Genomic DNA, 26,017 nt, shown 5'->3' with positions numbered 1-26,017 from the left:
ATTAATAATTACTTAATAGCTAAGTTTATCTATAATATAAATTTTATAAATTATATAGTCGAATATCAAATTAATTACCTACATACATGCCTTAATTTAGGTTATATACAATATTATTGCATAACACTATGATCTTTGAACTGATGTAAGCAATTTGAATACATAGATTGTAATAGAAACCACAAAAAAAATTTAGAATTTAAAAAATTTGAAAAAAAAAAAATTAAATTTGGTGCAAATTGCATTTTGGGTAAAATATTTTGTTTTTTGTTTTTTTTTTTAAATGCCTCAGTATTCAAGATAATTGATAGGTGTACACACCACAATTTAAATTAAATTAATGTGTAGGCATGTATATATATGTAGGAAATTGGAGTAGAATTACTACATATAATTTTTTTAATATGTATAACAAAATCTTTCAGTATAACAGAAATTTTTCTTAAAGCAGAAATAAATATTTTGAAAAAAAAAATTCAATTTTTTATATAACTGTTTTATATTATTTATATAACTGTTATACTAATTATAGTATGATTATATAACTGTTTACTAATTTATATAACTTTTATATGACAATTTATATAACTGTTATACTAATTATAGTATGATTATATAACTGTTTACTAATTTATATAACTTTTATATAACAATTTATATAACTGTTATACTAATTATAGTATAAAATTCTAGTTCATTTTTCAATATTAATTTTTATGTTATTAAAATTTCTTATTTTTACTTTTTATTTAAGAATATTAAAGTAAAAATATTTACTTAATTCAAAAAAAATTATAGAAAGTATGCCTAGTAGTTGATTGACTTGGAAAAGTTTTGTTCGATTTTTTTTTTTTAATTTTTTTTTTATACATTAAAATGTCAAAAATCGCCTTTAGGTGAATTTCACTGAATTTAGGACTTTAGAAAAGATTATAAGATAGAAAATTAAAAATTTAACTTATTGAAGAACAAAATTTCTAATATTTTCACAACTTACTTGGATTACCTTGAACTACGTACAGGTATACGTACATTTTTTAAAATACAGTACAAGTTCTATATAACGAACCACGTAAAATACATATATTTTGTTGATAAAATTTATTGATACGAATGAGATAGGTTCATTAAATATAAAATTAAATTAAATTGCAAATTTGCCGACACTTACACAATAATTTCTTCGTTAATTAAAAAATTTCATTATGTGAATGGTTCATTGTATAAAAGTTTTACTGTATAGACGAATTAAGTATTTCTATTAGATTTTCTTTTTCTATATTCTATAATGATTTTTTGCTTGTTTAAAATTTTAATATAACAGTTAAATTTTAGATATATATGTACATACAACTGTAAATAAAAAATTTTATTGTTCTTAAAAATAATGTAAAAAAATTTCTAATCAAATTTCATATTTTTTGTATTTTAATTAAATTATACTTTTCTTTATCTTTAACTGTACTCATAAAATTCAGAAAAAAAAAAAAATTTATTATCATTAAATGCAAATCACGAAAACTATAAAATAATAAAAAAACAAAAACACCAAAATATTTTTAAGACCTTAGAAAAAAATTACCTTTTTTTTTTTTAATTTACAATTTTAAATTCACCCGCTATTCTTGCTTGTGTTATTGAAAACAGAAAGTTTATCAGGTGACTTAAAACTGACCAGAGACCAAACAAAAATAAAAATTTCCCTTTTGTTGTTTTGTTTTCTTTTTTTATATTTTTTTGTATTTATTTTACCTTTTAACTAATATATTTCTTTTAACCTGTTTTCCTTTTTCATTATTTATTCAAATAAATATTTGCATTATTAGATCATAATTTTGAATTTGAATATTTTTATCGAATGGAATCGCACGCAGTACTTTTAAAATTATTTTTTTTTTGTTTTACATTTTTAAAAAATTTAGATTTTAAAATTGATTTTAAACATTTATTAACACAGTTATGTTAACCGAATGTGAGTCAGAATTTTCGAAATTAGTCTTTATTGTAAAATTAATTTAATTTAGAATTGAAAAGCTTATACCAATTTTGCAGTTTTAATGTTAATTTAGTCTGGTACATATTAATTGTAAAATATACATATTTGTTATACAGAAATTAGAATATAAGGAAATTTATTTAATATTGTTATCAAATTACAATGGTAAAGAACACAGACTTTTGACAAGGATTTTCGAAAAAAAAAAACTTAATTTTATAGGTATAGGTACTGATTCATTTACTACTTATATTACGTTTCTGATTCAATTACTAATATTATTAAATTTTTTCCATCACAGGCTCAGTTTCATTTATTTGCGGATTTTCGACCACATTATGGGCAAATTTCTGATTGACATTTCCAAAAAAATACTAAAAAATATAAGAAATTTCACTAAAAATTTTCATACCAGGGGGTTAAATAAATAGTAATGTGTTATAAAACCCGGCCTATAGGCGGTTAAAATTCTAAGAAGAATTGAAATATTTATGAAAACAAAAAATGTATAATTATGCATAAGTAGACATGATTGTGTATTTTGAGTATTATGTATATATGCAGAGTTATTTACAAAATCAGTAATTTAAATCAGTTAAAATTCCTGTAGACTTAGAAATAAGTATTCTTATTAATTTGAATTTGAAAATAGTTTTCTTATAACAAAAAAAATTCTTATTGCTCTTAAAAATTTTTTTTATTTTGGTTCTTTTTAACTTGTTTTTTTGTTTCCAAGAATATTGAATTATGAATATTAAGCCTAAAGTGAAGGCGTTCGAAAATTTTATTTTGAACGTCATTGAATTTTTATGTATGATAATCCGAAAGTTTATTAACATTAAAAATTCGGTACAAAATAAAAAAAAAAAATTTAATAGTTAAAAAATTCATTTCATGTAAAACTTTTATTTTAAAAATTTTTTATAATAGAATTTTATGATTAAGTTTCGTTCTTCCACACAACAAAATATTTTCTTAAAGCTACTTTAGAATTTTAAATTCAAACATTAATAATAGAATTACTAGTCATAAACGTTGATTTGTCATGTTTTTTCTGCGAATCTTGAATATTAATAAAACTAAAAAGTTAACAATGAGTAAGTAAATGTAAAAAACAGCCAGAGAAACAAAAAACCAGAAACGTGGTTATAAATTCTAACGTACATTCTTTTTTTTTTTATTTTTATTTTCATTCACGATGACAGTTTTTATATTTTAATTTAACAGTCCTTTATTTGTACAAAAAAAAAATAAAAAATTTTACGATATGACAAATTCTATGATGCAAAACGATCGTCGTATAAGCAGAATTGATGCAAGAGCATCGAACAGGTAGTCAGGGAATAAGTAGTTCATGTTTTTGATTATTATATAATTTTATTATGTGAAATAAGCAGATATTTATTATGAATTAATATAATATAATTGTGAATTAATATAAAATATAATTTCTTTTTGAAAAATGGCCCTTTTAAAGTTCGACATATGGTAATGTTCAATTGATTATTATTTGAGTCGATTATTTAGATAATTTTCTTAAATTTTGAAAATGGCTAATCTCGAAAAAAGTAAAATATTCCTATTATTTATTTTATCATCTTTAGGTTCACGTTTCAATAAACAGGTTTCTTTTATAATATCATCAGTTATATCGGGAGTCGAATTAAAATCAGTTTAATTTTAATAATAATTAATCGACATATTAATTTTAATAAATCGAAATTTTGCCGAAAAGAAATTGCAATCAAAATTTTAAAGGTCCTCGAGCACTCGTCAACACTATACAGTTAAATAATTAAAGGAAATAATAATTTTAAATATAATTATAAGTATTTTATAATTTAATTGAATGTGTTCTATTAAAGTTCGGAACTTATTGTCAAACAAATTTTTAATGAATAACTGTAAAATGTAAAATAAAATTTGAAATTTTCATTCATAAAGTTGCTGTACAAATTCTTGAGTTAAAGTTTTCTTGTAATAATCAGATATTATGACATTATCAAGTATATAAGAATCGACTCGAAACCCATCTATCAGGCAGTAGGTATATAATGCAATTTAATAGCATTTTTATTACAATTTTTATATAAAATATTAAAGAATAAATTCAATGCTTAATTAAAATTTCCTCTTATTTAATTTTATTTGATTTTATTATTCAACAACCTCTTTTATTTATTTCAATCATTTGTTGAAATTTCAATATTACGCACTTTTACGTTGAAAATGCAGAATAAAAAAAAATAATAATTATAAGAAAAAATAATAATTACATAAAAAAAAGGTGCTTTCATTTTCTCAATTTTGTAAGTAATTAAAAAAAAAAAATGATACAAAAATAAAACGTGATTTTTTAATATTTGATTTTTCGTTACAAACAATTTAATAGAATTTCGTGTGATTCCCATGAGTTCTGCTGTTTTTTTTTTATTCATCTTTTTTCACTGTTGAGATTTTTTCAATTTTATTTTACCTTTCCGCATATAAGGTATTCAAATGAAAATGAAAGCAAACTTATTCAATTTAATTAGTTATAGTAGAGTGGTATATATACTATTATATAAATATTGTTTGTGTATATCAATGATAAAACATTTTAATATACTTACATACAATTAAATACAAGTATAACAAATTCCAGTATGATGAGAGTGAATAAATCACAAATTGCGGGCCATATAGTAATTCACTTTATACAAAATCAAAATAATATAACAATAAAATTATTTTGAACTGTCCTTATAGATCTATATGATATATGTATCTGTTCTGGGAACTTGGTTTGTTTCGAAAAATTCTTAGTTTTAAAAGAAATATAAGAATAATATTAACCTGAGTTCTATAAGTGCGGTGGTACTTTTTCAAAAATCTTTAAAATAAGGGCCTAATCGATCTATATCGCTATTTTACACGGCAATTGAGAAGAAAGTGAGTAACTATTATATATATTTGTATAACGTAATTTTCGGGTGAGTGAGAAGAATTATTCGGTGTTGTGTATCTCTTTTTTTTAAATGAATGCTATAAATTTATTCACTTTGTGGAAAAAAATTATAGCACGCATTCCATTAGTAAATCGTAAGTAAAATGAAATATCCATTAAAAAGTGAGTTAAAGAAATCGAGGTACACGATTAGCCTGTAAATTTTCTCAAAAGTATCGGTTCTGTCTTAATCAGTTTCACTTTATCGCTTAATGCAAATTTAACTAAAATTCGGAATGAATATTTGTCCACATTTTTATAAATAAGCTTTTACTGTTGCAAGTTGATTATTATATACATACGGCAATAACAGATGGTTTATTTTGTTTTTGAAATTTATGTGATCTTCATCAGAAATTCTGTGTCAGCCCTGCTTTCAAAGCTGTTTCTGTTTGCAAATAATTAATATATGCATAAAAGTGTGTATATAAAGTACATTTGCTTTTCGTATATAAATGTCATTTCATGGACAAGATTACCATTACACTGTGTTATGAATTGTACTTCTTTACAAATGAAATTGATCGATACTTTTGGTAAATACAATCGATTTCGATTTCGAATAATTTTTGGTTATTTCACTTGTTATTTCACTTATTATTTTTTTAAAATATTTTGAATTTTTATTCTTAGTCTTTTGAATTCATTTGAAATTCAATAATGGTTTTTTTTTTTTAAATTATTCAATATATTGAAAATTCGTGTAAATCCAGAATTGAAGGTCAAAATTTTAACCAAAAAAAAAAAAATTAATAAAAATACAAGTGAGAAATGATTTAAAATTTAAATTTAGAGAAACCACCGAGCAATTTTGTATGCGAAATGTGTAAGTATGTGTCGATTTTTTTTTTTTTTTGGGTACGCATTTCAGGGCTCATTTTTTTTTTCGTTTTAATACTTTTAATGGACAAAAATTTGAATTTAAGTTTTTTTTTTTTTATAACTTGTTTTTTGTTCGTCTTTTTATTAATATTTATTAGATGTACACATACACATGTATGTACGTGTGTGTGCAAGAATTCAAATTTTTTATTCCATGTGTCAGATATTGTCAATTTTCAAATGAAAATTTTAATTAAAATTAATTTTTGTATTTTATTTGAATATTTTAATTATAAATTTGTCGATTAAAAGTGAATTCCCAATTAAGTTTTATACACGTTTTGCGCGCATAAAAAAACTTTAATATGTTTTATGAATAATGATCAACTATTAATTAATATCGTATATAAATATAGTAGTGTGATATGGTGTATCTGTAAGGTGTTAATTACTTAATATGAAATATGAGTGTTAAGTTTTAAATTTTTTGAAAAAAAATTTTTTTTTAACAATAAATTTAGTGCCAATTGTGAACAAAATTTTTTCTCTTTCATAATTGTTATACAATTTGAATTATTTTGATTTTTTATAAAAAACGGAAGTGAATTCTCTTTTGATTTAAATTTACTCATAGATTGCACATTATCTTCATTGTAAACCAGTTGCAAAATATATTTTGAATTGAATTTATAAAAGAATTGTTATTTTAAAGAATACAAGTCACAATTATGGCTGATTAATTAATATTAGTTAAAGGAAAGCAGAAAAGAATATTGACAAGTCTTTAGTGAATAGTCACGCAATCATGAATTGTCAATTAGTGAACAAATTTTTTTTAGATTTCTATAATTGTGTAGTTCTTTTCCTAAAAATTTACAATTTATTTAACATATTTTTTCCTGAAAAATTTTTTATTATTTTTCAATTTTATCTCTTCATTTTTGTGTGAAATCTACATTTTATTCTGTAAAAAAACACTAAATTAAAAAAAAAAATTAAGAAAAACTACCTATAGTTGACCAAAGCCTTTACACGTTTTTTACATCGACCCACATGATCTTTTATGATTTCCATTCTCACCTACATTAAAACTTTATCTAGACCCCTGAAAAAATGCAGTATAACAGTCACCTTAAGTCGCGAAATTTCCATCGGGTCACAAAATCCCTATCGAAGCATCTCAATCGTAGGCGAGCTAATACCTCGAATTCACACAATAAGTACTCCTTCGGTTTTGTTATTTTCAAGACAGAGACGACAGACCTCAACCTACGCCTTATTGAATACGAAAAACTGACATTTGTCAACTACAGTTCATGAAACTCTTCTCGCAGTAAATACATTCATAATTGGAGTTACAGTTTCTTAATCAGTCTGTCTTAAATCATTTGCTTTTAAATAATTCTTATGGTTGTTCTTAAAATCATATTCAAAATTTAAATATCGAAAATTTTAAATATTACTCACTCCTAGACTGAAGAAACTTATTTTATGTTTAATTGTACACTCCACTCATTATAATGACTTAAAACTGAATATAAGAAGATCATTTTGCTCTTTATTAAACAACAAATAATCAACCGTAATAATCAATTATTTCTTTTTCTTTGTCGAACTTATTTTGCATTTTTTTTATAAATTGGCTGTTCCATTAAGTTTATTATATTTTCAACTAATAATCATTTTAAAGAATAAAAATTTTCGCTAATAGAACAAAACATCAAAATGATATCCGGTAAAATTACAAAAGAAAAAAACCAAGATAATTTCCAATAATTTATGATTAGAAAATTTCCATTTTATTTTTTTTAAATTCTCAATTCAATAATAATTCCTATAAGTAAATAGAGCATATTATCTAGACTTAAGAAATGATAAAGAAGAAATAAAAAAAAACTATTTAAATCTTAATTACATTTCTATAATTAGATCAAACCGATCTAATGTAGAATAGAAAAAGAATAAAATTCGAGTTCACGGTGGTAACGAACTAATCTTGCCATTTTTTTTTTTTTTGCCAATAAAAATTAAACAATAAGCATACTAAAATTTGATTACAAAAATATAGAATAATATTGAAATTAATAAATTCGAAATGAATCATTTTAAAACTTGCTAAGAGAAAAAAATTAATCTAAATTATGGCGATAATCATGTCGAACATATGGAATTTTGGATTTCGCGTCTATAAATTTGACAAGTTTTGTTTGTATTTTTATTGTTTTTTTTTTACTTCCGTATACTATTTAGAATTTTATATTCCATTATAATTATGATATCATTGAATTATTATACACAATTATTATTCACCATACAACTTTAAACTTTAAGTTAATTTGATCTTTAGTTCCAAAAAAAGAAAAGCATTTATCTTAAAATAAAACGACCATATGTTTGCAATATTGTAAATTTTTGAGGTCTATCATATATAAATATCGCTTATGGCCTAAAAAAAAAATAATTGCCCGAAATATAATCTTCCTGTATAATTATTGTATACAATTGCCGAAATAAAATTTAAAAATTACGTCATTTATTGTGTTAATTGAAAAATTTTAATTCAAACTTAAAAATATTTTTTATTCTAACAACTTGATCTACTTTTGAAAATAATTAATATTTGAGGCGCTCAGCGCATTAATGGTCTATCCAAAATTTTTCCTGGAAGGAGTTATTATATTCAATAGAGCTGTAATGGCCTAAAAAAATTGTTCTACTTTTTTAAAATACTTAGTTGAGCATCCCTTTTGTGGTTTTAAATAGAGTACAGTAAAACACGGTTAAGTGGAAATCGATTAGCCAAGAAAATTTTGTCCACTAAAGCGTGTTTTCCACTTATACGAAGTCGACTTAAAAAATTACCTCCGATGTCAAAGAATTGAATTTATTAAAAACTGGTTCTGAACTTTAATTTTTCAACACTCAAAATTTGACAATGACAGAAACTAAAATATTTTGTGTAGCTACATAGTGTTGCTCTTCTTATTTTGTAGTTGAGAGTGTAGTTTTTCATTTTTGACATTTATGCTAAATAAAAACAGGCATGTGCAGTTAACCGAATAAATTTACATATTAAGTATTACATGAGGGAAAAAATATATGTGCAGATAAGCGTGTTGTGCACTTATCCGAATTCCACTTAAACGAATTTTTTTATATGAAAAAATCGAAAAAAGTACAAGCCACGAAAATTTGATGCAATTAAGCGTGAAATCCACTTAAGCGTGATCCACTTAATCGTGTTTTACTGTACATACATATCTATATTATTTTGCATAAAGTAAGGCGTTTTATGCAACATCTTATCAGTAACTATCTAAGTACTTAAATAGTTTTGCTGTTTTAACTGAAATATTAAAAGTTTAATTAAAGCAATGCTTTTGACATTCCGATACTTTGAATACAATGGCAAGTAAGAAAATTAAGCGATAAGTTATTACAATGAAGGTGTATTAAGTATGTAGAAGTTTTTGATTTGATTTATGTATAAATTATCATTTGCTTTATTCAAAATCTTAATTAATAAAATAAATTGAATCCTTAAAATTTCCCAACTTTTTAGTAAGCTTAACATAAAATTAAATTTTACATAAAAATATAATTAGTATATTTTATATAGAAATAACAATTCAAATTCTATATTGTAATAAGTAATTGTTGCTACTCATATCAATTTTTTATAACGAAAGTTTCACGAAATTACATAATCTCAATTCCTTTATCAGTGTAAAACTTAAGGATTATAATAATTATAATGCAATAATACTTATTATTATTTAATATTATGTCAAACTATAAAAGGTAAATTTCTCATATTATTGATAGTAATGCCTGACCTGACAGTAAGTATTTTTATTCCTTCAATATTGTTTATTGTTACTCAATTATTAAATGTCAAAAAAAAAATCTCATTGTTTTATTTTCTCTTTGAGTGTTGATGTTGAATATAAATTTAAATAATAATAAAAGAAACAAAACAAAAACAATTTCCCTTTGTGATTAATGCATGTAGGTATAAAAAAAACATGATTGCAATTTTTTTTTCTGTGTTGTTTTGTATGTTTGTAAGTATTTTAGCAAATCATGCTTATATTGAAAAGTTGAATATTGTTAAAATGCCAAATATGTCAAAATAAAAGTATAATTTTTTTTTTTTTTAAAAAAATGAAAATCACAAAAATTATTTTATGGTCCCCCCAAAAAAGGTGTTATTTAATTTTAAAAGAGTATAACAGATTGTACGTATACGCAACGCATTGTTTGTACAATACTTTTGCACTTTAATATACAAACATGTAACAATTTATTAATAATTTTTTTAATACCTACAGATATGTAAAATTACTTGAATAAAAAAAATAAGGAGAAAAAAATAAAAAAAATATATCTATTTCATTTCGTTTTACGTCCTTCTTTCGCTATTGTTACGCGCGGTGGAGTATATGTTGTTGCTGTTTTTTGTTAATTATTACGATAAAATTTTTACCGTAAATGTATACATACATATAACGTATGTTAATATGTATGTGAAAACGTTGCTTTTTCATTTTTTTTTATGGGACGTGTTCAATTGATTTTCGATTGATTTTTTGACTTTCGTATTCGTGTAATATTTTCGAATTTAATAAATAAAATCAAAATATTAAAATAATATTTTTCATATGACTAATACTTTATTTTAGCGAAAGTTTTAACTTCAATTAACAATATGTTCTTTGAACTGCTAAATATTTTAAAGGTCTCACGGTTGCATTTGTTCTTAAGCTAAAGAAAATAATTTGAATACCTGTGATAAAAAAGTTTTAACTTAAAAGAAGAACCAACTTCGAGAAAACTGTTAGTTTAACATAATTATATAGACAAGAATACAAACAAAATACACAAATCGATTTCTTTGACAAAGTGAGTGAATTAATAAAACTTCACAGTATTTCATTTTCATTGGTCTTTCGATTTTTGGAGTCGAATTTAGAGTTAATTTCAAGTTCTAGTAACTATAGTCTTTATTTTAATACGATTACTTTTCTGTTCTAATTATCTCCACTTATCAGGTTTTAAGATTTGGCTTATATTAAGCTCACTGGCGTTTAATTTCTCCTAACAACATTCAGGAATTTTTTGAATAAACGTGTTGATTATATTCTCGGCTCTAGCATTGGAAACGATTTATTCCATGTAACTTGTAGAAATAATTTTAATATCTAAATCAAAAAATATAAAAACAATTTCCCTACTTAATTCATTTTTTACTAATTATTTTGTTACTAACCACTCCAAAGATCCAATTTAATAAACTTAGAATAGTCTTTTTTTTAAGAATATTCAATTGTTAATTCAAAAATTTCTTTTACGTTCTTTCTACCGAACTATAGTGACGAAAATACCATATTTTTACTCGCATATATGAGTTTCAATTTATTTTTATGTTCTTTTATTCTTTTTGTTATCTTCAATTAATTTCAACTTTATCTTCTAATTTAAGTGAACAAGGTTAAAATCATTTGCTAAAAATCTTATTTCAATAAAACGAGACTCGGACAACAAAGAATAATACAAAAATAAAATGTTCTATAAAATTTTAATTATAAGCCACTGAAATGTAAAAAAAAAATAAATTAAATATTATTGGAATAAAAACAATTTTTAATAGAACTATATCGGTGAGTCTAAAGTGAGCGGATAAAATTGAAGAAATTATACAACAGACAAAAGAGAAATTATAATATTCAATTATGATTAATTTGCCTAAAGTAATTTTTCTTCATACATTTCAATTTAAAATTCCACGAAAAATTGTTTTTTTAAAATTACACAAAAAAAAATTGTAAATTACAATAATGTAAGATATTACATCCATATCTGTATGTTATAAATTATTTTGTATATAGGTATATACTAGTGTGTTTACATGTAAAAATTTTGCAATTCTCTTATTTTATGCAATTGTGCATATTATACTTTGAATAATAAAAAAAATAAAAAAATTCAATAAAATTAAATCGAATTGAATAATTTTTAAGATAAATACAGAGTGGCATAAAATTGAGTAGCATAGATATTATAATGGTTTCTCTCCAGAATGTGTTTGTACAGTATTATTAAAATTCAGTTTCTTAATGTTATTATTTGAATAGCAATTGCATATTCGTGCTCTCTCATTAATGGAACGTTTTATGAATTATTTACATTATTCCTTTACTTTATAGGTTTGGTCTGCTTAACTATTATTTTCAATTTAGATCCAATTGAGGCTCTTTCTCTGTTATCTCTGTTCTCTATGTTCTCTCTTCTAAAATTTTGAACAAATTCTGAAATAAAACAAATAATTTACATAAAAATTCAAATCTTAATTGTTATTTTGTTATACCCTGTATAATATATACTTGAATTAAAATATTATGTTCTATTGTATATAAGAATGTATATGTAAGCATTAACATATTATGACAACATTTAGTTGCACTATCTCACATCATATACTAACTGTAGAATTGATAAAGAAGTTGATTTCCCCGCTTAAGTATTCCAATTTAAATTTACATAATTAAGTAAATAGATTTATTTATAGCAATTTACTGTATATAACATAGATACAAATTATATACGATTTTATGTTGAAAATTTTCATAAACTTACGATTTAAGTACATGTGTATTTATAATAATTTGTAATACAACTTAAAATTTCCTTTTAAAATTACAACAGTTTTAAGAAATGAAATTGAAATTGTATTGAACTTATATAATTTACATACATTTTCCATTTTTTGTGTCCCTTCTTTATCTATGAGGGCACAAAATTTGTTATTCCGAAAAGCACTCTATTTTTACATTTTTCATAAATACAATTCGAGAAATATGATAAATAGAATTAAAAGGATGAGTTCATTTCAAATTTAAGTACCTTTTAATAGTGCATATTATCGATGTGACAGTTTGATTTGATTACGGAATCTTTTAAAAGATATTCACTCAAAATTATTCACATTGTTGAACTATTAGATTTTTTACGGCAATTAAAAGTTCATATTAATTCTTTGCTCTCCTATAAGATTAAGATTTTAATAAGAAGTAAGATTTTCTATACATACAACATAGTGTGATCCAAAAAAAATTACTCCCAGGTAGTATTTCCGATTAAAAATTTCTAATGATTATAAATTAAACCATTATTGGGTGTGTTTATTTAATAATTACTTAACTTTTAAAAAAATTTTTTTCAATACATTTTTAATTACTCTGTAATTCTAAACTCCAACACAATTACATCATTACATTCTTTAATTGCACTTCTAAAATTCTACATTTTAGAGAGCAAAGTGTTAACTCTTCAGAGAGAGAGAAAAAAAATATTTTAAGAATATTTTAGAAAATTTTTTTTTTTTATATTTGAGACTTAATTTAAACTTGAAATTTTCTTGAAAACTTGAAACATAAAGAGCTCATTATAGTTTCAATTTCATTAGATTTTATTCAAATTTATTTTTTTAATTAAAAAGAATATTGTGTGTATAACAGTTTGTTTACTTATACAAGAGTATGAAAGCATTGTCTTATTAAATTTATGATTTTTTAATTACAATTTCAGTTCAATATAACCGTGTATATGTAAGTGTATGTATAGTGTTTATGAATGCCTATGTGTGTACTTTAAATTTTTCTAACAGTTGATCAATTAAAATTCATTTTAATGGTTTATAAAATTAATGATTATACATGTGTGTATGTTTAAATTATTGCATTATACATGGGAAATCATAATAAAATCAATAAATAGAAAGACAAAAAAAAAATTAAAAACTGCTTTCAATTATAAAAAAAAGAATTCGATTTCTCTTTCTTTCATTTTATTTGTGATATTTTTTTTAAGCGATTTTTGATAGTTTTTAATGGGATATCAATAATTTTTTATTTAAAATCTCTTTGAAAATAGTGAAAGTTCTTTAAATAAAAAAAAAAAAACAAAAAAAAAAGTAGATGGGTTGAAACTTTTTTTTTTGCTTCTTCTTCTTCTTCTTTTCTATCACTATAAATTTTTATTTGTTAATGTTTTCTGTCACACTATTTACTTATAAGATAGATGGGAACTATCATTATATATGGGATCACAAAAACAGAAAAAAAAACATTGGGTCAATTAAAGATTTTATTACAACAAAAAATGTTATTGGTACACAGCACATTTTATATGTGCATTTAATGTACTCATGTGAGTATTTAAAATATGAGTACGAGTAATTATTTGTGAAATTGTATAAGTACCTCTCGCATATGTATGTTTTAGATGAAAATCATTTTAGGTGTGACTGAAAAAATTTTCACTCTTCCAAATTGAATAGAATTTTTTTTTTCTAGTTAATTTTTTGTTATAATTATAAAATTTAAGGCTTGAACAAAATTTTCTTGTTTTTTTAAATGAAATATAAATATATAAGAAATAGTTTAAATAAATGATTTTGAATTTCATACTTATATTAAGATAAAGGTAAATATTGAGCATTCGATACACTTTCACTAAATTTTATTTGAATTTTCTCAGGAAATATGTTATGTTATGTATGGGGCGAATTTAATCAGCACCTCGACCATACAGGCCTTTTGCGCAACTCCGCACTAGTTGTTTAGAACTCAAGATTCAGCCTGCCGATAAATTTTAACAGGGCCGTCATGCACTACGATTCATTAGAATCCAAGTTCAAGACCCCGAGAAATCTGTACCTAGTGTGGGCCAAGCCACCACACTCAAATAGAACATGAGTGGAGTCTTTAGTATCCTGGTCGCAGAATCTACATCGCTGCGTATTTGATCTGTCAATTTTTTGTGAATATGAGTTAAAGGTCCCATGCCCAGTGACAAACCACGATAGAACCCTCAGTGAATATCGGTTCTGCCTTACAATGTCTGGAATACCCGTGATCCGTCTACCAAAGAAGTCTTCTCGCTTTATCGGCCTTATGGCTAAGATCAAAGTGTAATATCTGTTCTCAGAAAATATACTACATACTTAAATATTTGGAAAATAGAAGAAAGAAATCACTTGCATAAATATATTACTTATTAGAAATTGTTAAATTTTAGTTTTCTCTTAGAGATTATGTTAGAAATTTAAAAATTTATTTGTGCATTAAGTTGCAGCTTCTATCTTTAAAGGTGTACACATTTAAATTTCGCAAAACAATACTCGGAATAAATGAAACTACTACAAGAATAATCGTTTTCATTTTTGTTAGAAATGTGCTTCAAAAAATACTTAATTACACTTTTTTAATTAATGAATCTCCTGCTATATATGGTATAGGTTCAAATTAAAAATTCAAGTGAAACTGTGAAAAATTTCTTCAATCTAAAATTACTAATCATCTCTGGCTTTTTTTTTTTCTCTAGCGTTGTCCTATTGGGTGAAGAAAACCAAAATAAATAAATAAAAATTGTTATCATTTTGGACCTTTTCCAAACCAAAAAAAGAGTTGTATATAATACACCATAATATGTAATTACTTGTAACATTGTATAAGAGTGCAAGTGATGGATGAACTAATCTTCATCCCATACAGTTTTTGTTTTCTTTTATTATAAAAGTTCAAATGCTGACGGCACATTTATTTATTTTTAATTTTTATTTCTTTCTTTTTTCAACTTGCAGTGAATTCTTTTTTTTTTTTTTTTTTTGATGTTTGCCTCCCTCAATCACAAAAGGAAAAAGAAAATAAAAAAAAAAATTAAGAAGATTCATTTTTTTTATTGCCCCCCTTGCCCCCCCTTAACACGTTCCTTTTTTCTTCAATCCTTTCTTTCATTCTAAATTTGTTATTCTCAATACAATTTTTTTTTTCATCTATCTGGATCATTTCTTTCTTTTTTGATAAAGTCATCCCTGCAATACAATTTAAGATTTTCTATTAAAAAAACCAAAAAAAAATTTTCATTTGTCTGGCCGGAGTTTGTTTTTTTTTTATATATAAAAAAGTAAACGAAAACTTACGATAACATGAAGAGGAGAACAGTCGCCAATAAACGATACTCAATTTACTATAGTAAATAAATAATACAGAAATCTTAATCACCTGAAACCTTAACTAAAGTTCAGGTGATTGAAAATGTAAGATGTACTTGTACACAAAAAAAAAAAAAAACAAAAAGACGTAGCATTGGTCCTAAGAAGAAAATGAAAAAATCAATGAAAATTTGAATTGGGATACGTTCTTCTGATAATTCTGATAATTTTTTGTTTTTTTTTATTTTTCTTCAATTTCGTTTAACAGACCCAAGTGAGTACATATATAAATGTACTCATATTATAAGTAAAGGACTTTGTAGAATCTCTTTTTATATTCTAATAAGAGGTGTGTTTCGATGATTCATGTAATTTTTGATTTTTTGATCGAATAGTGAAATTTTTTTATGATTCATTGTTATAATTATAATAATACTAAACAAGGAGACGTTGTTCAATTCTGAATTCTTACTGAATATTTAATTTTTCTACTGTTGTTTACATAACTGCTGTGCGCGTGCATCTGTTGTTTACAAAATAAATCTTAAAATAAATCTTATGTCTAAAAACAAATTTTTCTTTCAGAAAATTCTTAGTCCCTTACCCTTATTTCCCTTTAGATCATAGTTCTCCGAAATCCGAAAAATTGCCTTATTCGGTTAAAAATGTTTCTCCTGAAAGTATGCAATAGAATTATCAAATTAGAAAATATTGTAATTAAGAAGCGTTCTACTTTATGTAAATCAAACATTTTACCCGTCTATAGCAATAATTTTTTAAGATCGCTTGGGAATTCTATCTAGGGTTCCAATAAATTTATTGCAAATAAAGATCAAGGCCAATTTTTTTTTTGAATTCCTCATATTTAAACTAACATTCTAATTGAAATTGAAATGGAAAATTTTGTAATGAAATGTAAATGGAATGAATAAAATATTGAATTTTCAAGTTCCTACCATGAGAACGAATGATTTCATGAGAAAGTTCATAAGAAAAAAAAATTAAAAGGGTTGAATTTTAAATAAAATTTACATACTTTCAGAGTTGGTTTTCAACATCTATTATATTGAGGTGTCTAACCTTAGCATTTTTTTTTTTTTTATGATCCCTCGTTAATAACATTGTTTCATGAATTCAACATAATATAGAAAGACCGATGTCAAAAACAACAAATCACAAAATAAGAAACAGGTTTTTTCTGAAGGCTAACGTAGAAATGGTTTATGTTTTTTTTTTTTGCTTTTCAAACCTGAGAAATGCTGCATAGGTATAAACAAAATTTAAAAAAAAAACTCACTAAGAATACTAAATCCTTTTTTTTTTTTTGGTTTGTCTCTTTCTTATTTTATTTTCATTTCCATTTAAATTTTTTTTTTACCAAAAAAATGCCAGAGAAGAGAGAAGGGTATCTCTCTCTTTTGTGTCATGATAATAAATTATAAAAAGCAAAGAAAAAAAAAAATTGTTGTTGCTTTTTTTTTATGTTTTGTATACTGTTGAGACGGTACGATGTTCATTTATTGGTTCATTTGTAAATCGTGAATATCAATGATTGCTAAAAACGTACATGAAAATTTACTATACAAAGAACAGAGCAGATCTTATTCACAATCCTGTATTATTGCCTTCTGTGATGATTTTTAACGCATAATTCCCTTTTCTATTCAAATTGTATACCAATGTGTTGTATATATACTATTGGGATATTTTATATATGTAGGTTGTATATGTGTTGAAATTATAAATTAATTTACGCATTTAAATTAATGAATTAAATCGGATTGAGGTTTTCTGAATAAATACGTTTTCTATTTTTGATTTTTTGTTCTTTTTTTTGGATTTTATTGAAGAATAAATAGTTAGATGTCCTTCGTGTGGAAATTTAAATTCAAACCTTTTTATTCTTTATTCTTCTTTTAAGTTGTTTATTATCATTTTTCAAAAGGTATCGAATTAAGTTTCTCTATCCTATTCATTTATTACCGGTGTATAGTTGTTGTTGATTTTTTTTTTGTTTAAATAAATCCCATCATTTATAATAGATTTTTTTTTCTCTTAATGGAGTTTTTATTACTTCTATATAAGTTCATAGGTAGATATGACAGAATAAATTGAGTTGTTAATTATATAGACATATAAAATTAAAATAAATGAAATGAAAATGAAATATAATAAAAGAATTATTTAAGAAAAAGAAAATTTATTCGATTCTAAATAAAATTGAATATTGACAATAAAATGGAGAGAAAAAAAAATTTCAATAAAATTGTGTGAAAGTGTTAAAATTCAAGTGATTTTTACACACTGAATTCAAATTTATAATTGAAATATTGTGCAGGTTCTTGAATGAAATTTTAATTAAAATTTTCATTAATTTTACTATAAATTATAGACACAATCAATTGCTTATAATGTTAATGGATTGTGTCTATAATTTATAATGATGATGTTTAAACTATACCGTCAAAAGTAAATCTAAGCTGAGCTCAATAATTGAATTTAAGTGTTAAACATGGCTATGTTGTATGTCACTTAAATAATACCAATAAGTATAGTTTAATTTTTCGATTCTTACCAAATCTTTAAACAAAAATTACAAATTCACTTTCATTTCATAAAGTCTTTCCAAATTTCTATTAGAAATTTAAATTTGGAAAATTTTTAAGAAAAATTGAAATGTCTTTCATAATAGAAATTTTGTCATTAGCTAAGTCAAAATAAAATATTTATATAAATAAATAAATGTACAAGAGATTTTTTCTAAACGCAATATAGCAAAACAATAGCTACAAAACGCAATACTACAAAGGCATAATGTGCTGAACAGACTATATTTTTGTCATACAAACTGCTTGACACGAATTTCGCTATACATATACTGAAAATTTTAGCAATGTTTATGAACAAACTATATTAGCAACATTTTGTTTATGAACACAAGTATAGCGCAGTTTTTGCTATCGTGATATACTTTGCGTTTATGAAAAGGTCTATATAATCTCAACTATTTTATATGATTAAATAATTATAGCTTAAGGAATTTAAAAAAATTAAATACCTAATATTGATAAAATCTGATAAGTGACATTTTTCGTAATTTTAATGCGTTAATCATAAATTTTCAATTTAAAACTAAAAAATTTCTAAAATGCCTAAATTATTTTTTTTTGTAAATCGTTATGCGCGTATCATTTTATTTAGAGAAATTCCAACTTATTTAATTGCTTACTGTTTACTTTCATTTAATTTTATAAACATTAGTTATACTAAAATTTATTTATTTACTTATATAGTAATTATTTTAACACACACACAACATTCCTATATAATGTTGAAACTATTAAAATGCCAAAAATGAAAAACTTTTCCAATTGATTCTATCAAATTTAAATCTTTAACAAATGAATTTTTTTTTTTTAAATTAAAATCAGATCTCAATTAAAATTCATTTATAAAAAAAAAATCTTTATTTAATTGATTAAATTAAATTGACTTGATAAAGGAAGCTCTTAACATGACGTCTCTGACCAAAGACAAAAGAACAAACAAAATTCGAAAAAGCTTTTGATTAAAAATTTTTTTTTTTCATAAAAAAAATTGGTTGAATGTTTTTCTATAATGGCCATACTCGGCCATACATACATACATGTATATATATATATATATATATATATATATATTAATAATAACATAATTTTTTATAAACTTTTAACTTTTTTGTGCTATTTTATACATATTAACGTATATATATATATATATCCGAGTATATATATATATATATATATATATATATATATATATATCCGAGTATATATATATATATATATATATATATATATATATATATATATATATATATATATATATATATATATATATTTTCATTGAAAATTTCATAAGCTCAATGCGTTACGATTTATTATTTAAAGTTTTATTATTGATATTTTCATTCAATTATTGGGACACACTGATAATCAGTCTAGATAATTTATAAGGCAGTTTTTCGTTACACGCACGTTTAATTTTAACTCTTTACTCATCACAAGTGTTCCAATTAAATTTTTTTTTTTGTGATAGTTTATTAACCCTAATTTAATTTTATCAATTTACCGATTTAAATTATTTCTGTGACAATATTGTAAAAGGACCCGAATCAATATACAATATTTAAGCTCTCCATAAGTAAGTTTATAATTAGACACATGTTTAGCGGGACGTCGAAAAACTTAACCACTTTTTTTCGTTTGACTATTGAATGGGAAATGTCAGCAACTCTTTCAATATCGTATTATTATAATCATATTTTTCAAACAAAGTAAAAAATATGAACAAAGGGTCGGAAAGAGTTAATGTTAGTGTAATGTAAATAATGGTGTCATTTTATTCACTAAATTCGTAATAATTATCAGTTTTAAAAATAACTAAATTTAATTTTCGAATTATCAAAACGTTTATTATTCTTTTATGTAATCCTGAACAACAATAGTGATCTCAATAAAATATTGTCATGATGTAATCTTTGAAGAGAAATAATAAAAATATGAAAAAAATAAAAATAATTTTTTCAGATCAAATTAAGAGTCAAGCCTTTTAATTCAATCTTTTTTTTTTGTTTTACTCTTCTGAAATTTCGTTTACAATAAAATAAAATATAATGACCTAAGGCAGTCACGTGAATTTTTTTCTCTCTTAAATTTAATAATTTTGTAAAGTGAATAAAAAAAAAGCACTCGACTCATACATAAAATTTGTGTTCTTTTTGTCTGTGTTGTAAAAGTAAGTTTTGTATTTCTTGAATTTTTTTTTATAAAATAATTTTTAAATATAAAAAATATTTTTTTTTTTTACTAAAATTATGATCTGAACTGATCACAATTTGCACACTGCTAAAATTGAACTGAGTCATAAAAATGTCAAAAGTGTCAAATAGTCTTATGACATAAGAATTATAAAAAAAAATTTTATTTTTTTTTATTTACGTGCAAAACGGCATTGCTTTTTTGATATTTCTTTGTTCATTGCAAATTGTTTGTATGCAACTATTATAATTGAATGAAAATATTACGCTTAGAGCAATTTTTTTTATTTATACAGAAATTTTTTTTTGTTTATACATGTGTATTTATTGATTAATTCAATAAAAAATTAATTCTAATAATATAAAATATTTATTTAGTAAGAAACAGCATAAAGTTACTGGTTTTTCGTTTTCTAATTGTCTAAAATGTTTCATAACGCACACGGTAATTAATTATAAAATGTTGTGATAGAATTGGCAAAGATTTTAAATTATAATTTCTTGCTGTGAATATTTCATATTAAATTATTTGTAATCGAATTAATTGATTGATTTTTTTTTTTCATATTGTGGAATGAAGTTAGAAATTTCAAAACATTTAATATTGTGTTTAAACTTTTATATATTTAAAAGTTAACCTGTTTTATTAATTGTCATAAAATTTTAAAACTAAAAACTTATGTCATTTGTGAAAGGTTTATGAATTGATCTTATATAAATCTAGTATATTATGTTGATAATATATTTTTTTTCGGAATTTTTTTAATGATGTTGAAATGTCATGTTTTCTGTTAAAATTGCAATTTTGATGATATCACAATGATTATTGACATATGCATCGCTCTTAATTTTAGATATTGTCCAAACTTTAAATATTTTATTACAAACAATTCTAACCCAAAAATATTGGGTCCGAAAATTAAATTGTTATTAAATATAATAGTTTTTACAAAAGTAATATACACCAAAATAAAAAAAGAAATGGCAACTCTAATTTCTTATAGTGCTACCGTTATTTTCTTATACAAAATTTTCTATTGAATGCTATTATTCATCGATCATCAAACATAATCCGCTTAATTTGATGCCATTTCATATGTAAACAAAATGAAATTTGATTTTTTCCTTTACATTTATTTTATTTCAATTCATTATAAAAAAAAAAATATTTTTTTTTTTTGAATATAAATTTCAAAATAATTTTTTTTTTTTTTAGGTTATAAATTATAATTCAAAATTTGACATTAAATGATTATTAACTGAAATAGTTTGTTTAGCAAAAATTGCTGCTGTTTGGTCTCATTAAAAAAGTATCAGTTTTGAAGAACAACTCCAATATTAAAATATAAAATTAATGAATTTTATGATTAAAAATTATAAAAATTTTCATTTAATAACCATTAAAAGTTACAATAATAAAATTTGTTAATGAAATAATTTTCTGTGTTAAATATGCCATTTATAGTTCTAAATTAAGTGATATTAAATTTGGATTTATATATTTTGATTGACTAATTCATTTAACCTTGATTCTTTATTATATTAAGATATATTTTTTGTGTGTTAAGGTTTAAGCTCAATATTGAAATGCAATATTGAAGTGTTTAGTATTGCTGTTATAAAATGATAATCCAAATGTTTCAGTATCTTTTGTAATAACTAGTTGTGATTTCAATAGAAAATTCGTATTAATTAAATTTTTAAATATTGCAATCGTAACTGCAATAATTTATCAAAATGAGAATATTTTTAGTAATTGTCGAAAAAATGAATAATAATGATTAATGATCAAGGTTATAAACCACAATGTTTGAATATGTATATCATTTCATATTTAAAGCTCAAATATTTGTATCCAAGTCACAAACCAGTAAGATTTTTGAAGAACAAGTTGTAATTTTAGATATTATTGTATAAACGTTTCGTATTCTTAACAGTACTTATTTTAAATAGTTCTGATGAAATTAGAATACCTGTTAAAATTTTAAAATATTCTAACTTAAAAATGAGATAAATTGCAAGTCATTATGTCGATAATATTGTTATCAAACTCCGCACGACAACAATATTACCTTTTTAATCATATCATAACCACATACATGTTCTAGAACAAAAAAAAAAAACAACTTTTCATTTTAAATGAAATTTTTAAAATTTTTTATTTCAGAATTTTAAAGCAAAAACAAAAACAATATTAAAACTTTTATTTAAATAAATGAAATTGTTAGCAAAAAATTCATGAAAATTCATTTTTATTTTTTAAAAATGAAACGTAAAAAACTCTTTAAAAATTCAACAACACAACAACAAGAAAAATAATAATCAAAAATTGGAAAAAAAATAAGTGTTAAATAACAACAAAAAGAAACTCTCAGTTCTCTCAGAAATATTTTTTATTATACAAAAATTATAATAATAAATTACAGTAAAAATTAATAATAATTTATTTAGCCATATTATATCAAATACATACACGTACATATATAATTTAATTCATAATATACCTTACATTATAAGAAAAATCAAATTATAAATAAAAAATAATAAAATAATATTATTCTAAGACATAAACTTAAAAAAATTAAAAATAAAAATATATAAAAATGGAATCCTGTTTTCCGCCATTAGCGGCATTGTCTCTAAGAGGCAGCAGTCATAATAATTCTAAGTCACAAAAAAATAATCGTCATAGTACTGGCGGTAGTACCCCATCGACAGCATCCAGCTGTAATAATCTTAATAATCATAATAATAGTAATAATAATAATAACAATAATAATAATAATATAAATAATAATAGTAACAGTAATGGACACAATAATCATTGTAACAGTATGAGCAATAATAATGATTATTGTATCAGTAATAGTAAAAAATTAAACCAAAATAATTCTAGTACTGATTTTACACCAAAACTTGAAGTATTACAAGATTTGGATTTATATTATATTAGGCAAATTGCATCAAGTTTAAAGGTAAGTTTTACATTGATTTTGTTTTTTTTTTTCTTGTTTTCTTATTTTGTTAAAAATTAAGTATTAAATAAATTTTTAAAATAACTTAAGGCAACGAAAACTTAACCAAAAGAAGATTTAGCTATAAAGTATTTTTTCAAAAAAAAATTTTCATAATTTGCAATTTAAAAAGCAATTTTAAAAATTATTTTAATGTAATAAGAAAATTATTCGATTAGAAATCTAGGTTAAGAATCAATAAATTTTTTTTTCTAAATGGATTTACGAGTATATATACGTTATATAGAACATAAGACTGAGATAATTTAATTGAATAATAATAATAATATATATATATATATATAAAATAATAATGTAGAAGATTTAATGTTCATAATACAATTTTTCCATTTTCATAATTAAAGTGCAACTAATTGCAAAAATAAATTTTTTCTAATACGAGTACTCTCCTATAAGATATAAAACCAATTAGTGCTGCTTATTCCGAATATCAAATCACTATTACGTAAAAGTCTACATAATTTTATTTTAGACAAGAACCATTTGCATGCATAAGTTTTATGTTTACAATATAAATATCGAAATTAGTACGGTAAATATCGAACTTTTTACAATAAACTATCATTTATCGATTCGATATACAGAATGAGCCCAAATATTTTTGTTATTTCCATCACTGTATTTACTGTTATAGTTAATACATATTTGGAATTTATAATAATTATAAAAAATCTCACACGTAGGGCATAAGCACCACCTTTAACAATTAGTTCTCTTACTGCCAGAATATAATTTGTACTATTAAATTACTCTATTTGTGGCATTATAATTTGAAATGACATTAAGCAAATTGTAAATATTAAATATCTGTCAAATATTACTTTCTTCATCTGTCAAACTAGTGTCATCATTTATTATTTCATATATGGTATCTGCTTGCAACTTGTCATTTGACAATGCATAGTTTACAATAAATAATTGGACAATTGTAAAAACTGACAATGCATATAGTTCTAATGGCATGCCATTACTTTCTCATTTTACCGTCTGCTACAACAAATCGTATCAATTGATATAACGTCAGTCAATATAATAGCACTCTGCAAAATTCAAATTATATCTGCACTATAACCTTCTCCAAATTTTTTAGTTTTCATTGTTTTTATGAAATAAATTAGTTTTTAGAAATTAGTGTTCTTCCCAATTTCTTAATTGAATCTCACAATTGATGGAAATTTTTTATTTTTAAAATCGCTCATTCAACGATAAGCAGGTAAAACAAATTTAGTTATACAATATAACAATTTAGTCAAGAAATTTATGAGATTATGAGAAGAGATGAGATTCGTGTTTGAAGATGAAAATAGATTTAAAAAAAAATTAAAAAACAAAAAAACTTAAAACAAAACTTCTTGTCCAAAAATTGCTCTTTATAGACTTTAAAACAATAGCCAAACAATACAAAAAAAAACTAGAATAAAAAAAAAATTCGAACACAAAAACAAAATGAAATCACGAAAATGGGTCGCGTTTGATTCATTTAAGAACTCTTTAACTTCAATAACATTCTTAAGTTCTAGAATCTTCACATATATCTACGACTTATTTACAAAGTCTATTACCTTGTATGTGTATATGAACTTGTAATGTTAATTCAACTTTGTAATGGCAGACAATTCTATGGAAACCAGAAGAATAAAAAAAAACAGTAATAAATGTGGGTTGAAAAAAACTTCTTTTAAAATGAAAAAATTATTGTTTTTTTCTTTCTATGTATTCTTATAAACTAATGGACAATCGCATATGCATGTGTACATTAAAATTTAAAATTTCTAATAAGAAGTTTTGAAAAATAAAAAAAAAAACAAGTTTACAGATTTTTTACAGAACCTTAATAATATCTTCCTATTGAGGAAATAATCCCATATAGCATAACGAATGTGTAAAGTTCTCTTTTTGAATGAAAAAAAAATCTCCAGGGAATAAAAATGATAACTGATGGTTTCAAAAAAAAAAAAATCTCTTATTTAATTTCTTTTAACTAATATTGATAAGATCACGATATTAAGCCTGTAGTTCATAATTTATTAATATTATAATGTTGTTTACTTGCATATAATATGTGAGTTTGTATATGTGGTTAACAAAAATGATGGTGTTTAGAAGAAGAATCAGCCCACGATCTATATTTTCTTGTTCCCGTTTAACCGTCGTATCAGAATGATACGATCTTCCTATCAAGTAGTTATCAAGGATTATTTAGTGTTTGGTTTTTTTTTTCTTAGAAAATATGAAAAAATTTTAATAATTACGGGATCGTGATAGAAATTTTTTAGTTTTTTTTTTTTTCATATTAATAAATGGTAATAATGACGTTACAGAATTTTATTTTAATAATTTTACAATTTCTCGTTTTATCAACAGCTTTTACGGTAATTTAAATTAT

At 23.0% G+C, this 26,017-nt stretch overlaps 1 protein-coding gene across 2 annotated transcripts in view; it reads left to right on the top strand.

The window, feature by feature from the left end:
* LOC129606655 (rhotekin-like) overlaps positions 1 to 26,017 on the top strand; it is a 96,004-nt gene that overhangs the window by 35,577 nt on the left and 34,410 nt on the right. Inside the window, exon 1 of one of the 2 annotated variants that reach the window (XM_055517083.1) lies at positions 23,113 to 23,571. The exons of the other annotated variant lie outside the window; for it this stretch is intronic. Coding sequence (XP_055373058.1) covers positions 23,200 to 23,571 — 372 coding nt within the window. The 5' untranslated portion in view covers positions 23,113 to 23,199. Of the gene's footprint in view, positions 1 to 23,112; positions 23,572 to 26,017 lie in introns of those variants that run through there. 2 annotated transcript variants of the gene reach the window in all.

This window comes from Condylostylus longicornis, unplaced genomic scaffold (assembly GCF_029603195.1).
Source record: "Condylostylus longicornis isolate FDR11 unplaced genomic scaffold, ASM2960319v2 ptg000020l, whole genome shotgun sequence".
NCBI lineage: Eukaryota > Metazoa > Arthropoda > Insecta > Diptera > Dolichopodidae > Condylostylus > Condylostylus longicornis.
The sequence above is the reverse complement of the archived record's forward strand: the minus strand, read 5'-3'. Positions and strand labels throughout refer to the sequence as shown.